Source organism: Vespula pensylvanica, chromosome 1 (genome assembly GCF_014466175.1).
Source record: "Vespula pensylvanica isolate Volc-1 chromosome 1, ASM1446617v1, whole genome shotgun sequence".
Taxonomy (NCBI): Eukaryota; Metazoa; Arthropoda; class Insecta; order Hymenoptera; family Vespidae; genus Vespula; species Vespula pensylvanica.
Genome location: NC_057685.1, coordinates 6,164,379 through 6,185,554, shown reverse-complemented (window position 1 = coordinate 6,185,554; position 21,176 = coordinate 6,164,379). Strand labels below are relative to the sequence as shown.

The 21,176-nt window shown below is 34.9% G+C and overlaps 2 protein-coding genes across 5 annotated transcripts; both read right to left on the bottom strand.

Annotated features, from left to right (window-relative positions):
- Nucleotides 1–91: 91 nt before the first annotated feature.
- On the bottom strand, nucleotides 92–8,799 carry LOC122634032 (uncharacterized serine-rich protein C215.13-like). 4 transcript variants are annotated; one of them, XM_043822591.1, is made up of 2 exons: nucleotides 7,063–8,799; nucleotides 92–1,542 (listed from the first exon to the last, which is right to left on the bottom strand). In XM_043822591.1, exons 1-2 carry the CDS (start codon nucleotides 7,198–7,200, stop codon nucleotides 886–888), a joined length of 795 nt encoding a protein of 264 aa, XP_043678526.1. In that variant the 5' UTR covers nucleotides 7,201–8,799; the 3' UTR covers nucleotides 92–885. The 4 variants fall into 4 exon arrangements, with proteins under 4 accessions (XP_043678526.1, XP_043678546.1, XP_043678538.1 ...); XM_043822611.1 differs by lacking the exon at nucleotides 7,063–8,799 and adding an exon at nucleotides 3,402–3,620; XM_043822603.1 differs by lacking the exon at nucleotides 7,063–8,799 and adding an exon at nucleotides 2,203–2,322.
- Nucleotides 8,800–8,945: 146 nt separating this feature from the next.
- LOC122634025 (lateral signaling target protein 2 homolog) lies at nucleotides 8,946–20,711 on the bottom strand. Its single transcript, XM_043822582.1, has 3 exons — nucleotides 20,532–20,711; nucleotides 15,216–15,309; nucleotides 8,946–11,552 (listed from the first exon to the last, which is right to left on the bottom strand). The coding sequence occupies exons 1-3, from the start codon at nucleotides 20,571–20,573 to the stop codon at nucleotides 10,726–10,728; spliced, it is 963 nt and encodes a 320-aa protein (XP_043678517.1). The 5' UTR covers nucleotides 20,574–20,711; the 3' UTR covers nucleotides 8,946–10,725.
- Nucleotides 20,712–21,176: the final 465 nt, after the last annotated feature.

Sequence of the window (21,176 nt, the reverse complement as noted above, 5' to 3'; positions counted from 1 at the left end):
ATAATTGTCGATAAACGCGATAAACTCCATCGCGTTTACTTGCGTTGTTCAGAAAGTAGAGCGATTCAGTTATATATATATATATATATATATATATATATATATATATATATAAAGGGAAATAGAAAAAAAAATATACATTTACACTCAACCTCATATTTTTTGTTTTTATAGATTTATATTATATTTGGTCCACGATTCCAAAATCACATATAACATACATAAATACATGAATTAAATCGTACACGTAACGCGGGTCAGCCATTGTTTCGCTTTTAAACGAATATATTACAAATTATTTTGCGTCTTAAACTTAAAGAGAACACAATCCTTTTATTAAATTTATCTAAATGCCAGCGTGACATTTCGTCGACATTCAATATAATTTAACATATCTATTTCAGATCTATCCTATATCTTTTTACGAGTATTTCCCTTGAGACATTTATCCTTCAAGGTTAAACAAACATGCACGGTCTTTTATATAATTTTAACTTAACGATATAAAGTAATTATCTAAATAATGTTTATCTATATCCTACGGAACTCAATCTCATTGCTTAGTTTACTGACTAGTATAGCAAAATTTGGTATAAATACAACGAAGTAAACGATGCATCCGACAAATGGATAAAACATTCAAATATACCATTAACTACTATTATCAATTTGTCTGCCAATTGTAAATATTAGATAAATCTTCGATTTTGTCGGACGCATCAATTTATTTTCTATCGATTTCACCCATTAATCACGAGTATTCCTCGTAAAGATCTTTACAACTATTAATTAATACAATCTTTGGATTTCGTAATAGATGAACATAATACAGTCACGTCGCAATATTTCTTTCGGCAATAGCTACATATATTAACAAAATTTTTGCTAGCCTTTTCTATCTTTCGTATCGTTCATGTTGTTGTAAGAACAATTGCGTTCCTTTTTTCGTCGATAATACATTAAAACTGATTGGTCAGAAGAGGATGATGATTCGTTCGAGGATGATGAATGTGACGAGAATGACGGTAATGACGAGAATGATGATCGCGAGGATGGGAATGTTCGTTGCGGTGAGAATACCGATTGCGAGGAAAATGATGGTTGATAATAAGAGGATGAATGATTTGATTTGGCCGATCTCGATGATTTGGATGACTTAATAAACGACGAAGATGACGGGATCGACGATAAGGAGGACATGGAAGAGGATATGGAAGATGACGTGGATGAAGGAAATCGGGAATATCCTTGAGATCGACTTTGACTCGTATAAAAAAGATCGTCACCGCGAAAGGTAGCTTCGAGAGCGGTTTGCATGTTGCACTTTTGTCCATTGGCCTTGAATGCCGATAAGAGCCATTCCAACCTGCTCCAAGCTTTTATGGGAGATCGATCATCCTGATCTAATCTTTTGGGCAAGCTGTAATCGATTGGGCCCGACGCCATTTCCATCGTCGACGGTGTCGATGCGGTCGTCGATGGAGAAGGAGGTATCGTCATTGGCATGGGAATGTATTGAGCACCCTCGATTTCTGGTATCATCTATTAAACAACGAAATATCATTGAATAATTAATATATACTTCGATCCTCCTACATTTATATTAGGAGAAGAGCTTAAAGATTAAAATGATAAGAAATTATCCTGTTGAAATAGGATAACTGATGTTTGCAGGACGTTTCGTAGAACCAACCGTGTAATGCAAGCCTAAAACTCTCTCTCTCCTGGCCTGAAATCAATACTCGAAGAGCATTACACTGTTACTAAGGATTCTCAAACCCCCTCGGATTGCCAGATTCGCGTCACCCCCGTGCGAACGAATGAGAGAGACGTAGAAAGAGAGAGAGAGAGAGAGAGAGAGAAAAGAGAGAGATAGAAAGAAAGAGAGGGGTGGGGAAACAGAAAGGAAGGGAGAAAACGAGCCAATGCGACTAAACGTATAAGCAGAGTTCAACGATCAATGAGAGGGAGGGATTCGTTGGTAAAAACGATGCCTTAACTACAATATCCCAATCGAAAACCTCTTTCTGTTTCTGCAATGCTGATGGAAAGATGAAACAAGAGAGTGAAATAGGGAGAGAGAGAGAGAGAGAGAGAGAGAGAGAGAGAGAGAGAAAGAGAGAGAGAAAGAGAGAGAGAGACCGTGAACTGAGAGAAAGAAAAGAAGAAAAGAAAAGACAGAGAGAGAGAGAGAGAACTTACCGGTTTCTTATCTTGGTACGGTGGGAACGACATTAAGCAGCCGGGTATAATTATTTCTGATCGAGTTACAATAATATTCTTCGAAGCCAAACGCTTTGCTTTCCTTTTTTTTTTCTTTTTATTATTATTTTTTTGTTCTTTTTCTTTTCTTTTTACAGTCTTTAAACCTCCTCAACTTCTTTTCTCTAATCGAAACTTTTTCTCCTCCTCCTCCTCCTCTTCCTCCTACTCTTCATATATTTTTAACAGAATTTTGAAATTAACTTGAATGTAATAAAGAAGATATGCAGTGTTAGAAGTAATTACTTACTTAGATACGTATGTATGGTATGTATTTACGTACGTTAGATTACATAAATTCTCTTAACTTCAGATAGAATTATATCTAACAAGATCAATTTTTTTTTCGACACGTGTTTAACTTAAACTTTCTACACGAGTTTCTAAACGAGAAGCTTTAGTACGAATGAAATGAAGCTCGACGAGCAAATGAAGATCGGTGTAAAATGTAACGAAGGTTATAAGATAATTCTAAATGTCAAAGAGATCATAATACTAAGTTTAGTAATTAGTTTAACGAAAAGTCAATTGGATCGATAAAAAAAATTTGATATATCGTGTCTTTGAGGTCTTTATTGGGGGAGAAAAAGAAAACAGAAAGAAAGAAAAAAAAAGAAATTACGCTGATAAAAAATAAGACGAAAGGATGACAGACAAATGTACTTACAATCATTCGATATATATTTTCTCTGATATTCGACGAAGGAAGGATTCGATCAATTCCTCTCTTTTTTCAAAGATAACCAAAAAAAGAAATTATCACGAGTCAATAGCAGAGATCCAACGTCGACGAGAATGTGGATAAAAATACATATATACATGTATAAGAATAAGGAAAAAAGAGAAACAAAGAGTGAGAGAGAACATTGAAAAAGTGTAGTCGATCGTTCGTGTTGTTTCACCATGCGATTGATTGCACGCATTCATTTTTTTTCTCATTTAAAAATAACGCCTCAACAGGAAGAAATAAGAGAGAAAAAAAACGATTGACGATCGATCTTTATCGATGAATTAAAAAGAAGAAAAAAAGGAAAAGAAAAGAAAAGAAAAAAAAATTGTCAAAACAAAGACATTTCCGAAAGCGATTGTTACGATCAAAAGAAGGAATGGATCGATCGGAATATCGAGATATGTCTTACCTTGATCAATCAGAGATTTCTCTTCTTCTTCGATTGACCTCCTTCGTAAAGGTCAAGGTCGTTAGGTCAACGTCCGGCGAACAAACTCGAGGAAACTCGAGGCCTGAGCTTTATCCCAGAGGCACGGTCCAAGAGTAACTGAAGAAGGGCAAAGCCGACACAACATCAGCTGGCTCGGCAGCGCCCAACTCGAAGGGTGCTTTACTCTCTCTCTCTCTCTCTCTCTCTCTCTCTCTCTCTCTCTCTCTTTCTCTCTTATTCTCTCTTTCTTTCTCTTTCTCTCTCCCCCATACCCTCCATGACACTCTACCTTCTCTTCTGAACTTTGCTAACCGAGAAAGGAACCCACATATGTTGGTCACATGCAAAAGAAAGAGAAGGGGAGAACTTATCGAGAGACAACATACTATATATCGTCGTACTCGGGGAGTCCTCAACCTCTTTCCTTTTCACCCTCGTCATCGGCACCATTTCCTGCTTCCGGTTTTCTGCCACCCGTTTACTGTCTGTTCGCGTGCCACTGATTTTTAATCCTAACTATCTCCTTTCTTTAAACACTATCTTAAAAAGAAAAGAAAGGAAAAAGAAGTGAACTCTAAATATTACTTTTTCTTATTAAATATCGAATATTGTAAATTATTTCGTTAGTAAATGTTACGATTTTAATTAATCAAAACTTTAGTTATCAACGATATGTTGTGTACTAAGAGTTACCACGTTAATATGATTAAATTTTGTATGAATTAAGAACTCTAGACGAGCGTAGTATATCTTGTAATATCTTCATGGCAAACGAAATATTTTTTTCTACCCGCATTATGGTGTATCATTCATTTATAATTCTAATACAGAGTGTCAGTCGTCCATAGATGTTCGAATAGATATCTTGATGTTTAATAAGAGAAATTTGTACGTCTCGAAGTAAACTGCAAAATGCATGTAAATAATTTTTTATCTTTTATTTATTTTTTCTTTCTTCTTTAATCGTGACTTTATCGAGTTATAGTCGATAATTATATCAATATAGTTCTTTTTTTTCTTTCTTCTTCTTTTTTTTTTTTTTTTTTTTAATAGATATCTATCATTTTATTTGAATATTTATATATCAGCGATCATTTGCAATAAGAATCATATTTAATAGAAAAAGTTGCTGTTATGTACGTATTATTCATGAGATAATCATCGACATCGATAATTTATTACATTCGAGTTTGATTGCAAATAATTATTAGAAATCTATTAAAAAAAAAAAAGAAAAAACAAAGATAGAAATAAGATCTATGTTGACTTTCGTAACTCGAAGAAAAAGAACGAGGAAAAAAGAATTTTTTACGTACATTTTGTAGCTGACTCAAAGCGATGTAGATTTTTCGTTATTAAACTTTTTTCTAACTTTCAACTAATCGCGATATATTCTATTATAAATATAATTTTATAACATGTACATATATACATATTTTTTTTTATTATTACATTTTATATCGTATGATATTAGAGGTCGTTAGATTTCGTTCTATTGTGTTTATATTATATCGGATATCATGTAGAGATTTTATTGGATATTATTTAGAAATATTACGATACTACAAAGAGGTGTTTCGTCAAAGAAGAATAATTGTCGATGATATGGGGGCTGCTGATGGTCCATTATGCATGGACGTTGAGGGAACTGAGTAAATTGACTAAATTGCCACGTCCCGAGGAATCGTGACCCATGGAATATGTTCGTAGATCACGTAGATGCAGATGTGAGATAACTGTAGTCTCGGATTCGATTAACTAAAACTGAACTAGGACCGGTTGTAAATTTTAAGTTAAATTTGAAAGGAAGTTCGGCTGAATTGAAGCTCATTGGTGATCTCGGTTTAACATAAATATTTTCCGTTGTATCATCCATAGATGAGGTAAACTTGTTGATCAAACATGAAATATAAACTTTGCTAACTTCATGTTGGTTTATCAAAATATTTCTTAAAAAAGTTTTATCATAAGTTTCTTATGATTTTAAATGTTTATTTATATTAAGTAATATATAAATATATTATTAATATATTTATAAATTGATATACTTAAAATACATATATAAATATATATATATATATATATAAATAAAAGAGCAAAAATAAACGTATACATATAATAATAGGATTCATCGATAGTACCCATCATTATTTTTATAACAACATATCTTTTATTGAAACAAAAAAAGATTATGTATGTGTGTGCATGTGTGTATGTACACGCGTGTATTAATAAGAAAATTATATAAACTTTATAACAGAAACATATTTTTTCCTTCGGTTATATTAATGCTATCGATTAATATAAAATTTTAATTAAACATGATAAAGTACCTCTTCTATCAAAGCTTTTTTTTTTTTTTAATCGATATTTGTAGGAAGTATATATATTTTTCGATATTGCCAAACATAAATCAGTCCGAACGAAAAGTATATACATACGTTCTCAATTACTAATACTATACACATTTATGTTCGATAATACCATATTAGAAACGTATGCGTATTTTCATACGAATCGTACGGATAAGTAAAATAATATACTAAACAAATTATGGAATAGAAGTTTAATCGACAATTAATTAATCACTGACCAACGTTGGTACAACTGAATTTAATCCTTTGATCAAGGATCAACTGATATACTGTCGTTAAACGTAGCCGGTATAACCGGCCCCTAGTATCCTTGTGGACGCGTGTACTGTTTCTTATTTTTTTTTCCTTACAAGGAAAAAGGAAAAAAGAAAAAGGAAGAGGAAAAGAGACAGAAAGAGACTCTTACGAGACTGGACACTTTGAGATAGTAGCCTCGATCGATCCTACATGTGATAATGAGTTTGTTAATAAAAACAAGATAAGAGATATATCCTGTACTTGATCGAGATCCAAATAGGATCACTAAGATATTAAACGCAAAAAGGATAACGTTATCGCTATAATCCGTCAGTAACATCGTCATTTAAGTACAAAAAAAAAAAGAACAAAGAAAAGCAAAAAAGGGACAAGTTAATAAATTATATGTTTCTACGTAAGTACAGTGTTTTTAGAGAGAGAGAGAGAGAGAGAGAGAGAGAGAGAGAGAGAGAGAGAGAGAGAGATAAAGAGAGAGTGATCGTTATAACGTTGTAAGAAAAGAAGCACAAGCTGCAAGTAGTCGAGCAAGAAGCGTCGCGTATCCGACAGCTGGCTACAGCATGTCGTGTAACGAAGAGATGCAAGATATTAACAAAAAGATTAAAAAACAAAAGAAAAGTAAAGGAAGGAGTTAAAGAAGACTGTAGTACAGTTTTTTCTTCTTTCTTTCTTTCTTTCTTTCTTTTTTTTTCTCTTTCTCTTTCCTGTAGAAAAAAAAAACAAAAAGAGAGAAAAAGAAGAAGAAACAATAAAGACATAAGTCTCTCGTTTCGTTTATTAAAAAAAGAAAAGAAAAGAAAAGAAGAGAAAAGAAAAGAGACGTTGATTATAATATTCGTTAACACGATCTACTTTTTATTTCATCAAGACGTTAATCAAATACGATGATATCATCTTTTTAATTTTAGACGATTACTCGTCTATGTATATGGTAAGGAGGAAATGATAGTTTTAGGATAAACAAAAGGTAGAAGAGGATTAAAAAGAAAAAGTTAATTTTCGTCTACCTTAGAGAATTCGTCAGCTGTGCTCATTTTTAATGTCCGATCGCGGTGTGCCGTCTCGTTATATGGTAGACGGTCGAGGGCGCGTGCACCATAAAGGCACACGACAACGTGGCTCTTACAGCTGCCGGAAGTATACATCTGCCAGGATTCTACTAACCGTACGGTGGAGATCGGCCCACCTTTCGTTCTTTTGCCAAAAATCTACAAAAATGGATCAAAATAGGAGAGAGAGAGAGAGAGAGAGAGAGAGAGAGAGAGAGAGAGAGAAGTAGATAAAAAGAAGGATCAGTATATTGTAAGAAATAATCAAATAAAAAAGAAAAAGAAACAAAATAAATGCTTAGATAGCAATAATAATACATTTAGAACGAATAATGATCGATAAAGAAAAAGAAAGTAAAGAAAATGACCAAAGCCTGTTAAAGTTTTGAAAGGCTGAAAGGTGGTACACCCTTGAAACTGATGAAAGAAGAAGAATGGAAAAGGTCCTTTTATTTTTGAAAAACATCAACAGCTGCCCGGAAGAAAGGAACAGATCGTAGATTAGGAAAGCGCTCGTGCCGTACACCTTTTCTCTCTTGCTCCTAAACTCCTGTCTATACTAACGATTTTATATCGTTAATTTTACTATTTTCACGTGTTAAATTATGCGACTATATATAACCCAAGGTATTTATTTGTTCATATCTTTTTTTCTTTGATTTCTTCGAAATAATGGAAGAAAAGAAGAAAGAATAGCTAGAATTCTCAAAGAGAGTTCTTTGAGAAGAACGTTGATTTTCCAATCGACCAAACGGCCGGTATTCGATATCGAGTAATACTTGGATTCTAACCAACTATTCTCAACCCTTTTTTCGTATTCTCACCCCCGCAGCTGACGACGCGTCGGCGGTATACCACCTGACGATTCGACCAAGACAGCTGTTCGCTCCCCTCTGTGTCGGTCAACCACCCGTCCACTCCCCCTGGCCCTTCTTACTCTCTTGAAACTTCGTTGAAGAGCTCCGGCGCATTAAAAAAGGAGACCTTCGAGAATGTTGCTAGTCAAAAAAACGTTCTCGTTGATCGACCAACAGACAGGATATGTCCCACGATCTGCCTGCCTCTTCGAAGACTCTTCGAAGCTGTAAAGTTCAATTTAACGATTGAATCTTCGTATAGGCATTGTTCCTTTTTTCTGTTTTTTAGATTCTACAGAACCTAAACGTATTAAAAAAAGGTATGTATATGATCATCAACAGGGATCAACGAAGGATTTTAAACGATTTTAAATCTTTCAGAGAGAAGGCGGTATATAAGGGGTGGAAGAGAGGAGAGAGAGTATACGGAGAGGAGGGTACGCTAGGGATTTAACAGACATCGCGTAGATTCACTTGGTAACGGTGGCCACGTTGCCTTCGGCTTATTTTCGCCGTACGAACGTCGAAGACAACAAAAGTACCTTGATGGAGCAGATGCATGGCATGTGCTACGAGGCAACACCAGATGCCCCATTGGCGTAGAGATCCCTCCGGCGTTCTTGCCGATAGAGGTTGCTAGGGGATCCTTTTCGAGTCGTTCGCGTGCCGGATTCAACCTCTTTACCCTCCTCATCTTCCTCCCCCTTCTCCGTCCATTCCTCTTTCTCTTCTACGATTATCTACGCCATATCGATCCACCTTTAAAACCTTCGGATATTTCGTTAATCGATAAAATTCCTTATAAATTGTGATTAAAAGCAAACGACTTTCCAATGATCTCTTCTGATTGATTTTTTGAAAATAGAACAAGAAGAAAAGAAGAAGAAGAAAACAAAAAGAATGAATGGAAAAAGAGAAAAAGGAAAAGAAAGAGACAAAAAATATATAACAATAGGAAGTAAATGAAATGACGAATACGTGGAATTAACTTAGCTCTCGTTTATTTTTAGTGGTCAATGTTATCTACAATGATTTATTGTAAAAGTAACAATAGTCGTGTGTATAAGTTAAAACGATATATATCATACATATGTACAGATATGCCGATTTCACGATCATTTTGTACGATCCATCTCGTAAAAGCTTAAATCATCGTAAAACAATTTATTCGGCTTCGCGCGATGGATCGTAGCCGTAGGGAAAAAAATTCGATTTTCCGAAGCGAATGGTAAACGATCGAGATAACTTGAGGCATCGATCCAAAACCATTCGCGAGGATATATCCATTCTTTCCATTGATTTCGTCTCATCGAATCGATTCAATCGTCGATACTGAATTCGATTCGTCGTATACGAGGAACGATGTTCTCATTGTATATTATTGTTTCTAATCAATAATTTATCGATCTATCGTTAATAGAAATAATTCCTCTATCTATAATCTCCGATTCGTCGCTACGAAAACTCTTGCGATTACGTAGATAATAATCGGTGACAACAAATTCCGATAGACACGTATTACATAGATCGTTCTACGATAACAAACTAGACTCGATTCTCGAGCTGATCTTCCTTCAAATAAATTAATTAAAAAAATAAGAAAGAAAATATCTAAAGAAAAATGATATATACTCTAATTGTACGGTACCGATTAATGTTCATCGTTCTTTTTCATTTTCTGATTCGATTCATCTAATCTAGCATCAGCTTATAGGTGTGTATGTGTGTGTATTTGTGTGTATGTCTATGTGTGTGTATATACGCGTGTGTTTGTAAAAGTTACTATAGATAATCCTAGAAATTTGTTCTATGTTTAATTAATTTCAATCTAGCGGACGTTTATCTACGATTCATCACGACTAATGTCACCTCTTTGATTCGCCTAGTTCACAGAGTACGAAAGTTTTCTCATCGATAAACGAACGAACGAACGAACGAACGAACGAACTTCGATGAGTTCACTCGTATCCCATCGGATACAAGCATTCTAACTTTTTCATCTATAGAATCTCTAAACTCTCAGATCGATTATATTGACATTCGTATTGACGTTCGTTAGGAAGTTAAATCGACATAACGTCGAAATGAAAAAATAAAAGGAGAACGATGAGAAGATATATAAAATAAAAATAAAAAAAAATCACCGATTAAGAATCACGTAGCTACCGAAAGAAATTCAATCCATGATTATCCATATTATATTATCCTTCGATTGTCCACTCGCAAAGTAAACACAATTATCAATTACAAATATTATAAAAAGAGAAGAAAGAAAAGGAGGGAAAAAATAAAACGAAGAAAAGAAAAAGAAAAAAAAAACTAGAAAAAAGATAGAGGGAGGGATAGATAGATAGATAGATAGATAGATAGATAGATAGATAGATAGATAGATAAAACAAGTCCATACGTAACGAAACGATTCGTCGAAGAAGCAACAAATTATTTTCTTTTAATAATTAAATACGCCAAACGATTAAACTCTTCTTCTAACCTTCGTTTTATCAAAAGCGTATTTGCAGCTCCTGTCCGTTTTGATCCATCCGACAGGGCCGATATAAGCGTATTCCATTTTGAGTTTACGATGAAAACTGCATTTCTGCAAAATGCGAACGACTGAGGAGAACGAGACAACGTTATACGGAGACAGAGAGACTCTCGCGTCTTATCGTCGTATCGATCACGGATCCGCGCACGATTATCACAATATATATGGGTGCCTCGACGAATGTGTACCGAGACAACTCTCGCAACTCGTTAAACTCGTTTATGCGGTGTACTGAGCGAATACTCGTCCTCTTTGAAGCTCAAGATGATTTTTCATTGCTAGGACGGTTGGATGATGAGCTGGCAGTCCTTCGTCTTCCACGAGATATCTCAAAGCTTCCGTGGCACAGGCATCCCAGCCAGAACCCCAAGATCCAGAAACGTGATCCCGATGAAGGATCGATCTTTCCTCTTGTTCGTCATTCATCTTCGAACGATGCTGCTGCTGCTGCTGCTGCTGCTGTTGTTGCTGCTGTTGCTGCTGCTGCTGCTGATGATGATGATGATGACGATGACGACGACGACGACGATGATGATGATGATGATGATGATGATGATGATAATGACGATAATGATGACGATTCGACGTCTTTAAACTCTCCTTCGTTTCAAAAACGTCGAGATCATTTGAATGACCTTGGAAAGAATACCCAAAGGAGTATCTCCTTGTAGGAGCGAATTGATTCTGAACAAAGGGATCACCATGGAATTGACTGTCCGACGTTTTTAGGTCAATCTGATTTCGAAAAGGACTTTGACCGTGGAAACTATCGTCCTGGACCATCTCAACATTTTGATCTCTCTCGTCGAAGTTTCCCCGTCCTTGGGCAATTATCCTCGTAGGTCCTGGGTCATGCTTCTGCTGTGAATATTTCAACTCTTGTGCCAACGATGCCGCTAATTGATGAAGTAACCTTGTATTTTCAGGTCGATCCTCGTCCTCTTCGTCTTCTACGTCTACCTCGACACCCTCGTCTTCGGAAGAGGAAAGGAGATCATCGTTTTCATCGTCTACGCCCAATAATGTCAGCAACCTTTCAGCAGCATCTGCGTTATGAGAAAGTACGAAAAGTTAATTAAACGAAACTGTTTCAAATATTACGATTATTCATTCCATCGATTGTTACATTCTTGTAAATTTCTTTGATAAGTATTATATCTCATTTGGTTTATTAGATTTACGAGAGATTCGAAGGAGCAAAGCGAATGAATCGTTTGAATGAACGATGACGAAATTTAGGACGAGACGACCCGGTTTCAATATCCTGTGGGAATTCTGCTCCACAAACGTTCCATGGGAACTACCTGTCGCGATCCACCCCGCCGTTCGTCCTGCGAATCCATCGGATTTCGCACGAGTCTCCCTCTCACTCTCTCTTTCTCTCTTTTTCCATCTTCTCTCTCTCTCTCTCTCTCTCTCTCTCTCTCTCTCTCTCTGTCTCTCTTTCTCTTTTCGTCGTTACGATGTATTAGAACGTTTGTGTGCTGTAGACGAAAGTCGTGTACGTACATGAGGCACTTTGTTCGCACACCATCGTGAGAGTGTAAAGGGTCGACAAGCGAGGGTAAAGTTCGGGGGTTGGGCTGTTCCTGGGAACAGAAAAGGGGGTCTTGATCGTCCATGGGGGGTGGAAGTCGATCGAGTTATTTGGACCTGACTCTCAAACATAAGATGAACCTAACGAAGTCGTCTACTTCTTTGAAAGGACCTTGGGAACGAGAACTCGTGATCTTTTAAAAGACTACTACTCGTATCGAACTGAACTATTAGAAGAAAAAAAAAAAAAAAATGAAAAAGAAAGGAGAAAAAATGGAGTTTTTTAAACGACAGGTACTTCGAACCAATTTCGTTTCTATCCATAATAAAGAATACTCGTTTTAAATTTGCATGCTTTCTTTCTTATCTTTTTTCTTTTTTTCTTTTCTTTTCTTTTTTTTTTTTTTTTTGGATCGAACTTGAATACTTCTTTTCTCCTAAGAAGTTCGTTACGATCAGATCCGTCTCCATCTCTTTTTCTTTCCTTTTCTCTCTTCTTCTCTTTTTCTCTCTTTCTTCTCTATCAGGACTGTGTCCGGACCAGCCAGAAACGAGTTCATTGTTTTTTTTCCCCCTCCCTATCTTTTTTTCCCTTCAACGAAACCTTCAAAAGGCGCCAATTCGACTCGTCCTGCCGGACGTTCCCACAGGGATATCGAGATTTAAATGTCTCCTCTCTTATATTATTCGTAAAGAAACGAGACTGGATTGCATTAAGTTAAGTAAATTAGATTTAGAAGGACCAAAAAAGGGATTTATATATTTTTTTTATTTATGTGCTATATTTTTCTTTTTCTTGCTTTTCTCTCTCTCTCTCTCTTTTTTTTTTTTTGTAACAACGTACAGCACAATACGAGAAGTAAAAAAATAAAAGAAATGAAATGAAATTTTAAAAAGCGATGTAAAATCAAGGTCAACCGTGTTACTCGATCGGAATCGATACGAGCGTCATTCGAAAATTGCAAATCAGGCGAGTAAGGATATATCGAACGAACGCGGAATTCGTTTTTCCGGATGAATAATGGAACGGGACATGAATAACGCAGGAGATGCGTCAAATAAATGCAGAAATCGGTCTGAAAGTTGATTCGATATCGTCAACGATTCGTGGAAGATCTGGTGGGAGGTTGAAGTTGGAAAAGAAACTTTGCGATTTGTGTTCACGGAACACACAAACAAGTTTATTCGATGCAATAACTATCAAGCGGTTTCCTGGCTACCGTATAAAGCAACAGTAAAAGAGAAAGAAAAAGAGAGAGGGACAGAGAAAGAGAGAAAGAAAGAAAGAGAGAGAGAGAGAGACACGAGTAAAACCGCCTTCGGCATTGGCTTCAGCAATAACTTTGGTCGCCATTAGCATACAAAGTTAATATTTCAGAAAGAGGTCGGCTTATTTGAAGGAAACTCTCCAGTTTCTAACCCACCATCGTTCATTCCTATCGCCGTCAACGAAAATTCATTTTCCTTGTTACGTAAATGCACGCCAACCCCCCCCCCCGTCTGTTTTATGATTAATCTTTCCGATAAATATTTTTTTTAAAAACGAATCGAACGCGTCTAATCATCGTCTATCATACATAAAAACTCATAAAATACAAGAGATTTTATTGAGTCGTTTGTGTCGGTTGGTTCGTATAATTGGATCGCAAACGATTTAAATTAATGTAATCTCGGTCTTTCTAATTTTATTTATCCTTGAGGCGTTTAGTAGCTACGTTGTATTTGCTCGTAAAACGGTGTTACTATACTTGTCGTAAAGTTGTAATTTATTCAATCGAGTCGCACGATCTCTATGTAAATATATAAGAGATTAGAAAATGTAGAAGGACAAGAGAGAAAAATTAAAGATAAAAAGAGAAAGAGAGAGAGAGAGAGGGAGAGAGAGAGAGAGTGAGAGCGCTTATAATTTTCTATCCAAGTAGGGAAACAAAGTGACCTTTTCCGAGTAGGCCACTGTATAATCTAATTGAGTAGCCCTGAATAATAATCTCTCAGGGTTTCTTCTATATCCTATAAAAGCGATATGAGGTGAACTCCCATAAAAATATATTTACTTCGCTCTGTCGTCTATATCAACGATAATGGACTAACGATGATCACGAACGTAATATTATGAGAAAACTCGATCCTACGTCGATCCTATCTCGTTTGCGAAAATCAATTTTTTTTGTAAATCTCTTTTTATTCGGGTAAATTGAAAGTAAGCGTAGGTAACAGTGAAAATTATAGGAATTAAAAAGAATTCAATCGAATAATTATCGGAGATGAAAGTTTACTTTAATAAACAGTTCGAGTAAATGGGAAATTTTGTTTGAGGAATGCTAAAGTTCATCATCTCTCGAATATTCAACGCCTCGAGTAGCGATCGCGTGATCAAAATTTATCGTCTCGTGTATGTAACTAAAAAGGAAAAATATGGGTGCCGTGAAAGGACAGAGAAAGAACGAAAAAAAGTGTAATTACGTGATGATTACAGACGAGAGTAAGTTCGGGTTGCTCGAACAAAGCGTACAAACTGGGTCGCCGAACGAAAACGGATCGATCTCTCTAATAAGCGAACGATCGAGAGGAGTAACTTTGTGATAAAGACCAACGATCGCTCGAGGGGAAAAAAAAAAAAAATAAATAATCGCGATGATCTCGATTGCTACTTTTCGATTTCGATGGACCTATTTGTCAGTGCAATATTTTCTCGCAATTTTTGAGAAACTTTCGACGCGTTAAAAGAAAGAAAGAAAAAAAAAAAAAAAAGAAAAGAAAAAAATACGTTTTTTCCCGACGAAGAAATAGACGATAATTAATCTTCGAAAATTAAAAAACACGTTAAAAACTTTGTTGAGATTTAATTGATAGGTTTACATGTCTGCAACGTGAGCGTTAAACGAGTCAACTCGTCAATTAAATAGATAAGCTGAGATCTATAAATGAGAAAGAAAAAAAAAAGAAAAATAAAACAGAAGAACTATAATTTACCTTGCAAATAAGTCGACTGGTTGTGAATATTGATCGGCTATACGATAGAGATGGAAAGAAAAACAAATTGCAGGCGTTATCCTTATATAAGACCAAGATAATTTCTTTTATAATAAGATAATAAATTCGCTCGTAAGAATCTTGTTATTTTTCTAAGGAAAATGAGAAAAACTGAAAGAGATTTCATTATCTATTGTTACCTCGTATGGTTCGTGAGGAATCAGCAATGTCAGTCGCCAATTCGACGAAATCTTCTAAAGCTCCACCGTCTCCTCCGCAATCCATCATGGTGTCCTAAAAAAGAAGAAAAAAAAAAGGCGAAAAACCATAAAACAGTAGAATCCTTTATGAGACAAAACTTTCATATAAATAATATCAATAGATATTAAATAATTATAAATTTTTCCGAACAATCTCGCGTGACAAGAATTTTTTAGGAAACTCTTTACAAAAAATAAAAAGAAAAAGTAAAGAAACAAAAAAAAAGAAAATGGAAAGTTGGTAAACTTTTCCAAAACCGATTTCGTTACCACGAACTTTCTCAAACATTTATGGTAGACAGCCATCGACTATGATTCTTCGTAAATTTTGAAAATTTATTACCGAGAGAGTAAAGGGCCATGAGTTTTTTGTGAACATTCAAGTTCGAAAGTTATACCCAGTGACCCATTCATAGTAGACAATAAACGAAAACCAAGGACGTTTTGTCAAGAAGATAAAAAGATGGAATTTGAATTATATTGTAAAGTAAGCACAACCGTGGCTTTCTGAAAAGAAAATAAGAAAAATATAAATTCTATGATATCGATCTTGTTCGAGCTATCTTTTACCAACTTTTTCATTTTTCTCTTTGACTTTTCTCGATGTTCGTACACCATACATTGTTATTAAATCTTAATTAATTTGGAATATAACGGCACAATATTTTACCGTCTCTATTTTTCTTTCTTTTTTTTATCCTTTTTTTTTTTTTTTTTTTTTTTTAATCACTAAAATCATTTTTTTCCCCAGCCAACAAAAATTGTATTATACCGATCTCCTTTCCTTTTCATACTTCTCGTTTATTCTTTTTTACTCTAATAAAAGATCAAGCTACGAACATGAATTTCTGCTTACACCGTATGAAACCTCAACTTTACCGAGCGAGCTTTATTAAAGCTGCAGTTAATCGTCGTACAGAGGAAATGCATTTCTAGCATATACATACATACATATGTACCTACATAAACCTACAGTATGTAATTTCCACGGCTTATCGCTACGTTACACTCGCTATTTTCTCATTCTTCTTACTACATGTACTTGTCCACATAGTACATACATATACGGTAATGTATTGAAATGAATTTGTTAGTCGATAAAGCTGACTCATTCGAAAGGATTTAAACCTGGAGAAATTTAACATAATTTAGAAACATAATTGGTAAAGGAATTTTTTAATGCATATATATATATATATATATATATATATATATATATATTTCGATATACATATATGTACTGGCTGAGAGTATCTATTTTTTCACTCGAGCCCCATCACGAGAGATACAAGGACTATAAATAGGACAACGATCGGAGAATGCTCCGAAGTATACGCGAGTATAGTAGTAGAGTGCCGTGTGTACGTAGCAAAAGGGACACGTTTGACCACTTCGGTGCAGTCATCTTAAGAGACCAAGTCGATATCTCGCTAACCCGTTGCCAAGCGGATGTCTTGTAAAGTGCAGGACAACGATGTTTTGCCTTTCGATCATCGCCAAAAAAAAAAAAAAGAAAAAAAAATAGAGAAACAAAAAGAAAAAGAAAAAAAAAGAAGAAAGAAACAATAAAAAAGACAAGAAAATAAAAGATAACTTCGATCGAATTTACAATACTCACCACCCTCCACGAACTCTACCAAATTACGGTGAATTAATACTCGCCGAAGGTGAAAATGCAGTTCGTTGGCGATGCATTGAACGTCGCTAGAACGCGAGATTTTCTCAAGGTCACAAGCCATGACGCCCAAACGAAACCTGTTCTACGAGAATCGGAAAATTGTCTTCTCTTTCGAGGGATCGCGATCGCGATCGCGATCGCGATCGACGAGTTCAACGTGTCCGATCTCGGACGAGATTCACAAAGTTAAGTAAGCTTGTAAAGGGACGATGAACGGAGTAAATAAAAAAATAAAAAGTAAAACTAAAACTACGTATAAACATGAGGGTTAAAGATAAAAGTAAAAAAAAAAAAAAAAAAAAAAAAAGAAAAGAAAAGAAAAGGAAAAAAAATGAAAGCAACCGTACACGATTTACTTCTCAAGCAGTTTAAACGAGCAATCGAATAATAGTTGTTTGCATAAAGAAGTAGGTAAGTACAACCGACACGTAACGATCGCGAAATTACACGCAATTACTCGAGTTAATACGAGGAGGGTTAAAAGGCTTGCTGCTTCCTAAGAGGCACGCGCACCTCGCGCGAGAAAGGGACAGCGTTAATGTAATTATTCGCACCGTCGACAAAGTAACGTCCCCCTTAATGGAGATTTAAATCATCGAAACGAGCGGACTACGCTCGTTCGGAGGATCATAAAAGAAACGGGAATACGACGTCCTTGCATCTTTCTAACGAGACTAACTCTCGTTTCGGGAATAAATGAGACGAAGAGGAATGAACAAAAAATAAAAGAAAAAGAGAGAAGGAAAAGAATAATTCTTGTAAGTATTTAGAGTTTGTCTTTTCTTTTTTTTCTGCTTTTCTTTCTCTCTCACTTTTTTTTTTTTTTTTCTTTTTTCAACGATCGAACGATGCCAAGAAGAAATACGATTCTGCTTACTAAAATCGATTACGAGCAGGTGCATTGCATGTTCGGCAGCAGAAAACGAATATGGCTCTTCGAGAAAACACGACGATACTTGCTACGCGTCCTCGTAAATCAACGTTATTTGCTGAACGCAAGTTGAAAGAGATCTTTGAAAAATTTTACATCGATTTACAAGTATACATATGTATATATACATATGTATATGTATATGTATTTATATTATATATATATAGTATGTATACACGTCTATTTTAGTTTCAATCATCGCTCGAATGGACATCGGTAAAAGAGTAATTTTTTTTTCTTCTTTTTTTTTATTTCTCTTTTTTCCTATTTCTCTCTCTCTCTCTCTCTCTCTCTCTCTCTCTCTCTCTCTCTCTGTTTCTCTATTTTTTGTATTCGAAACACCAGAATGCGTTCAAATAATCGTGGTATTCGCTCTGAAATAAATCGATGCACTCGAGCCAAGTCCTTGCTGTCTCTTTCTCTCTCTCTCTTTTTCTCTTTTGTGAGAATATTTATGGACGCGACAACAATGTATTGGATTGCACCGAAAACTGGTAACGATTTTTTAATGAAAATACAGAAGCAACAAAAATGTTTCCAAATCTATGCATGCAGAATACGTTCTATAATTTTATTCAATCATTTTCTTTACTCTCTCGTTTTATCGGCGCTCAAAAATAAATTACTCTTTTCAAGAATATTCATTCGACATTTATTGAATATCATTAGCAACTTTTCGAACAAGTCGATAATGTAATGACGAGTTGTTATAAGCGTTTAAACGCGTTTTTATAATAAGATTCAAAGAGTAAAATTGCATATATTAAACGAAATGAAAGGGGCAACGAAGTTTCTCCGTCCCTTCTTAAGTATCGTACGTCCGGTTTTAAGCATTTCGCGCCAGAAAATTTTAAATTGTATCGATGTAATTCGCGAGACTTTATCGCTCTTTCGATCGTTAATGTAACGCGCTCGTTATATTTTTATATAAGTCTCATTATCATAAAAATCTCTCTTTCTCTCTTTCTCCTTCTCTCTCTCTCTCTCTCCCTCTCTCTCTCTGTTTCTGTCTCTATCACAATCTAAAAGAACTTTAATATACATATATTATATATATGTATATGTATATATATGTATATACATATATACATATATATATATATATACATATATATGTGAATATATATTCCATGCATCGAATAAACGTTAACGCGATTCCGATCGATTTATTTAATTATCGTACATGCTTCGAGATAATCGATTTATCGGGTGACTCGATAAAAGCCCGTAATTAACGCGCGTTCTTCAAACTACGAAGGAAAATGAGTTTGCTCGGCGAAGCGTAAAAATTTGTTCGCCGAATGATTCTCGAAAATCAATTTTCTTTTTTCTTGTTTCTCTTTTTTTTTTCTTTTTTCTTTTTCACGATAAAATTAATAGAAAATCGATCTCGTATTCTAACCCTCTTTCGAGTTTCGAACTCGAAACGATAGAACGACGAGTTAATTAAAAGAATTGTTTTGTACAATCTTTTTTTAAAAAAAAAGATCTTCGCAAGAAAGATCTCTTAGATTCTTATTTTCAACAAGTTTATTCAGGTATTGTTTTCGAATAGAAAAACAGAGGAAGAGAAAAAAGAGAAAAAAAAACAAAAGACACGAATAAAAAAGCTAAGAAAAGAGAAACATGATCAGCGTTGTAACGTTTCACGCAACACGACAGGTGATTAATTACATCATTAGCCTTTGGATTATCTCGACATAATCGATTTACAAAAGCGACCATTAATATTCCTATGTTTATCGATTTTTTTCTTCCTCTCGATTTAAATCAAACTTCATCAATTCGATTGAACTTCGATTACACGCGTAACCATTCGCGTGAGTTAATAGGAAAAGAAAAAAAATAACAACAACAACAACAACAACAATAATAATAATAATAATAAAAGAACTATAATAAAATAATAATAATAATAATAATAATAATAATAATAATAATAACAATAAAGAAAGATAGAAAATAGACGGTAAGAAAAATAAAGAAGAATTTGATTTCCTTGGTAAAATGATCGCACGACATTTTACGACTTAATCTTCTCGCCATCTATCACAGAAAGCATAAACTTCTATTACTTTACTGACGCTAATGAACGAACGCTATTTTACTTTATGACAATGAGACAAAATTGTTTCCATGATTGCGTCTTTAAAAAGAAAGAGAAAAATAAATAAATCAAGAAACTTAATACCCCCATTCATTTCTCTTTTTACGATCATTAGGGTGTCTATTAACGGACCGCAATGATCGCTTTTCACGATCGCGATCTAATTGATCGTATGTTGCTGCGATCAAAAATTTTTGAATAAACATCCTAGACTCTTAAGTATGCAAATAACGATCATTGTATTTCGACATTTAGTAATGAAATATACAATAAATCTTACGTTTACATATATTATCGATAATTCATTTCGATTATCGAACATTCGATCAATCGATTTGTAATCTCTCGCTGTTCTTAATATATACATATATATATATATATATATATATATATATATTTCTTTTTTAAATCAATAAAGTCGTTCGAATAGAATTACATTTTTAACAGATTAAAATCAACAATGCGTTTGACTGTCGTCAGAATAGAAAGAAAAAATATATATATACGTATAGAGAAAATTTATTGCCTATTATTACATACCTCTGACAGGGCGTCCTCCGTCATATCGCTGGTATCTCGCATGACTTCCAATGGAAACTGGCCACCGACGATCACACAATCACTCACCGCCCACGAATGTATGTAGATACTCTTACTCTTTCTTTTACTCTTTCTCTCTCTCTCTCTCTCTCTCTCTCTCTCTCTCTCTCTCTCTCTTTCTCTCTTAATATCTCTGTCTTTCCTCTAATAAATGTTTCTTTGATTTCTCTTCTTTCCTCTTTTTTCTCGATCTACCTGTCTCTTTCTCAATTCCAGATCCGTCTTTCTTCCTCTCTCTCTTTCTCTCTACCTATCTATCTATCTATTTATCTATCTGTCTATCTATCTATCCATCTCTCTTTCTCTCTCGTGTCTAAACCGCGAGCAACCGAGAACGATGTAGAGAAGGAAGAAAATTCTCTGCAGTGGTAGGAGTAGATCAAAATGTGATGGAAGGGGAAATTGAGGAAGAAAACGACGAAAAGGCGAAGGAAAGAGAAAACGAGAAGAAGAAGAAGAAGAAGAAAAACGACGACGACGATGACGATGACGACGAAGACAACGATGTTGGAGAAAGAGAACGAAATTGAAGAAAATTAGAAGAGAACGAAAGGGAAGAAAAAGAGGGAATATAACTGCAAATTT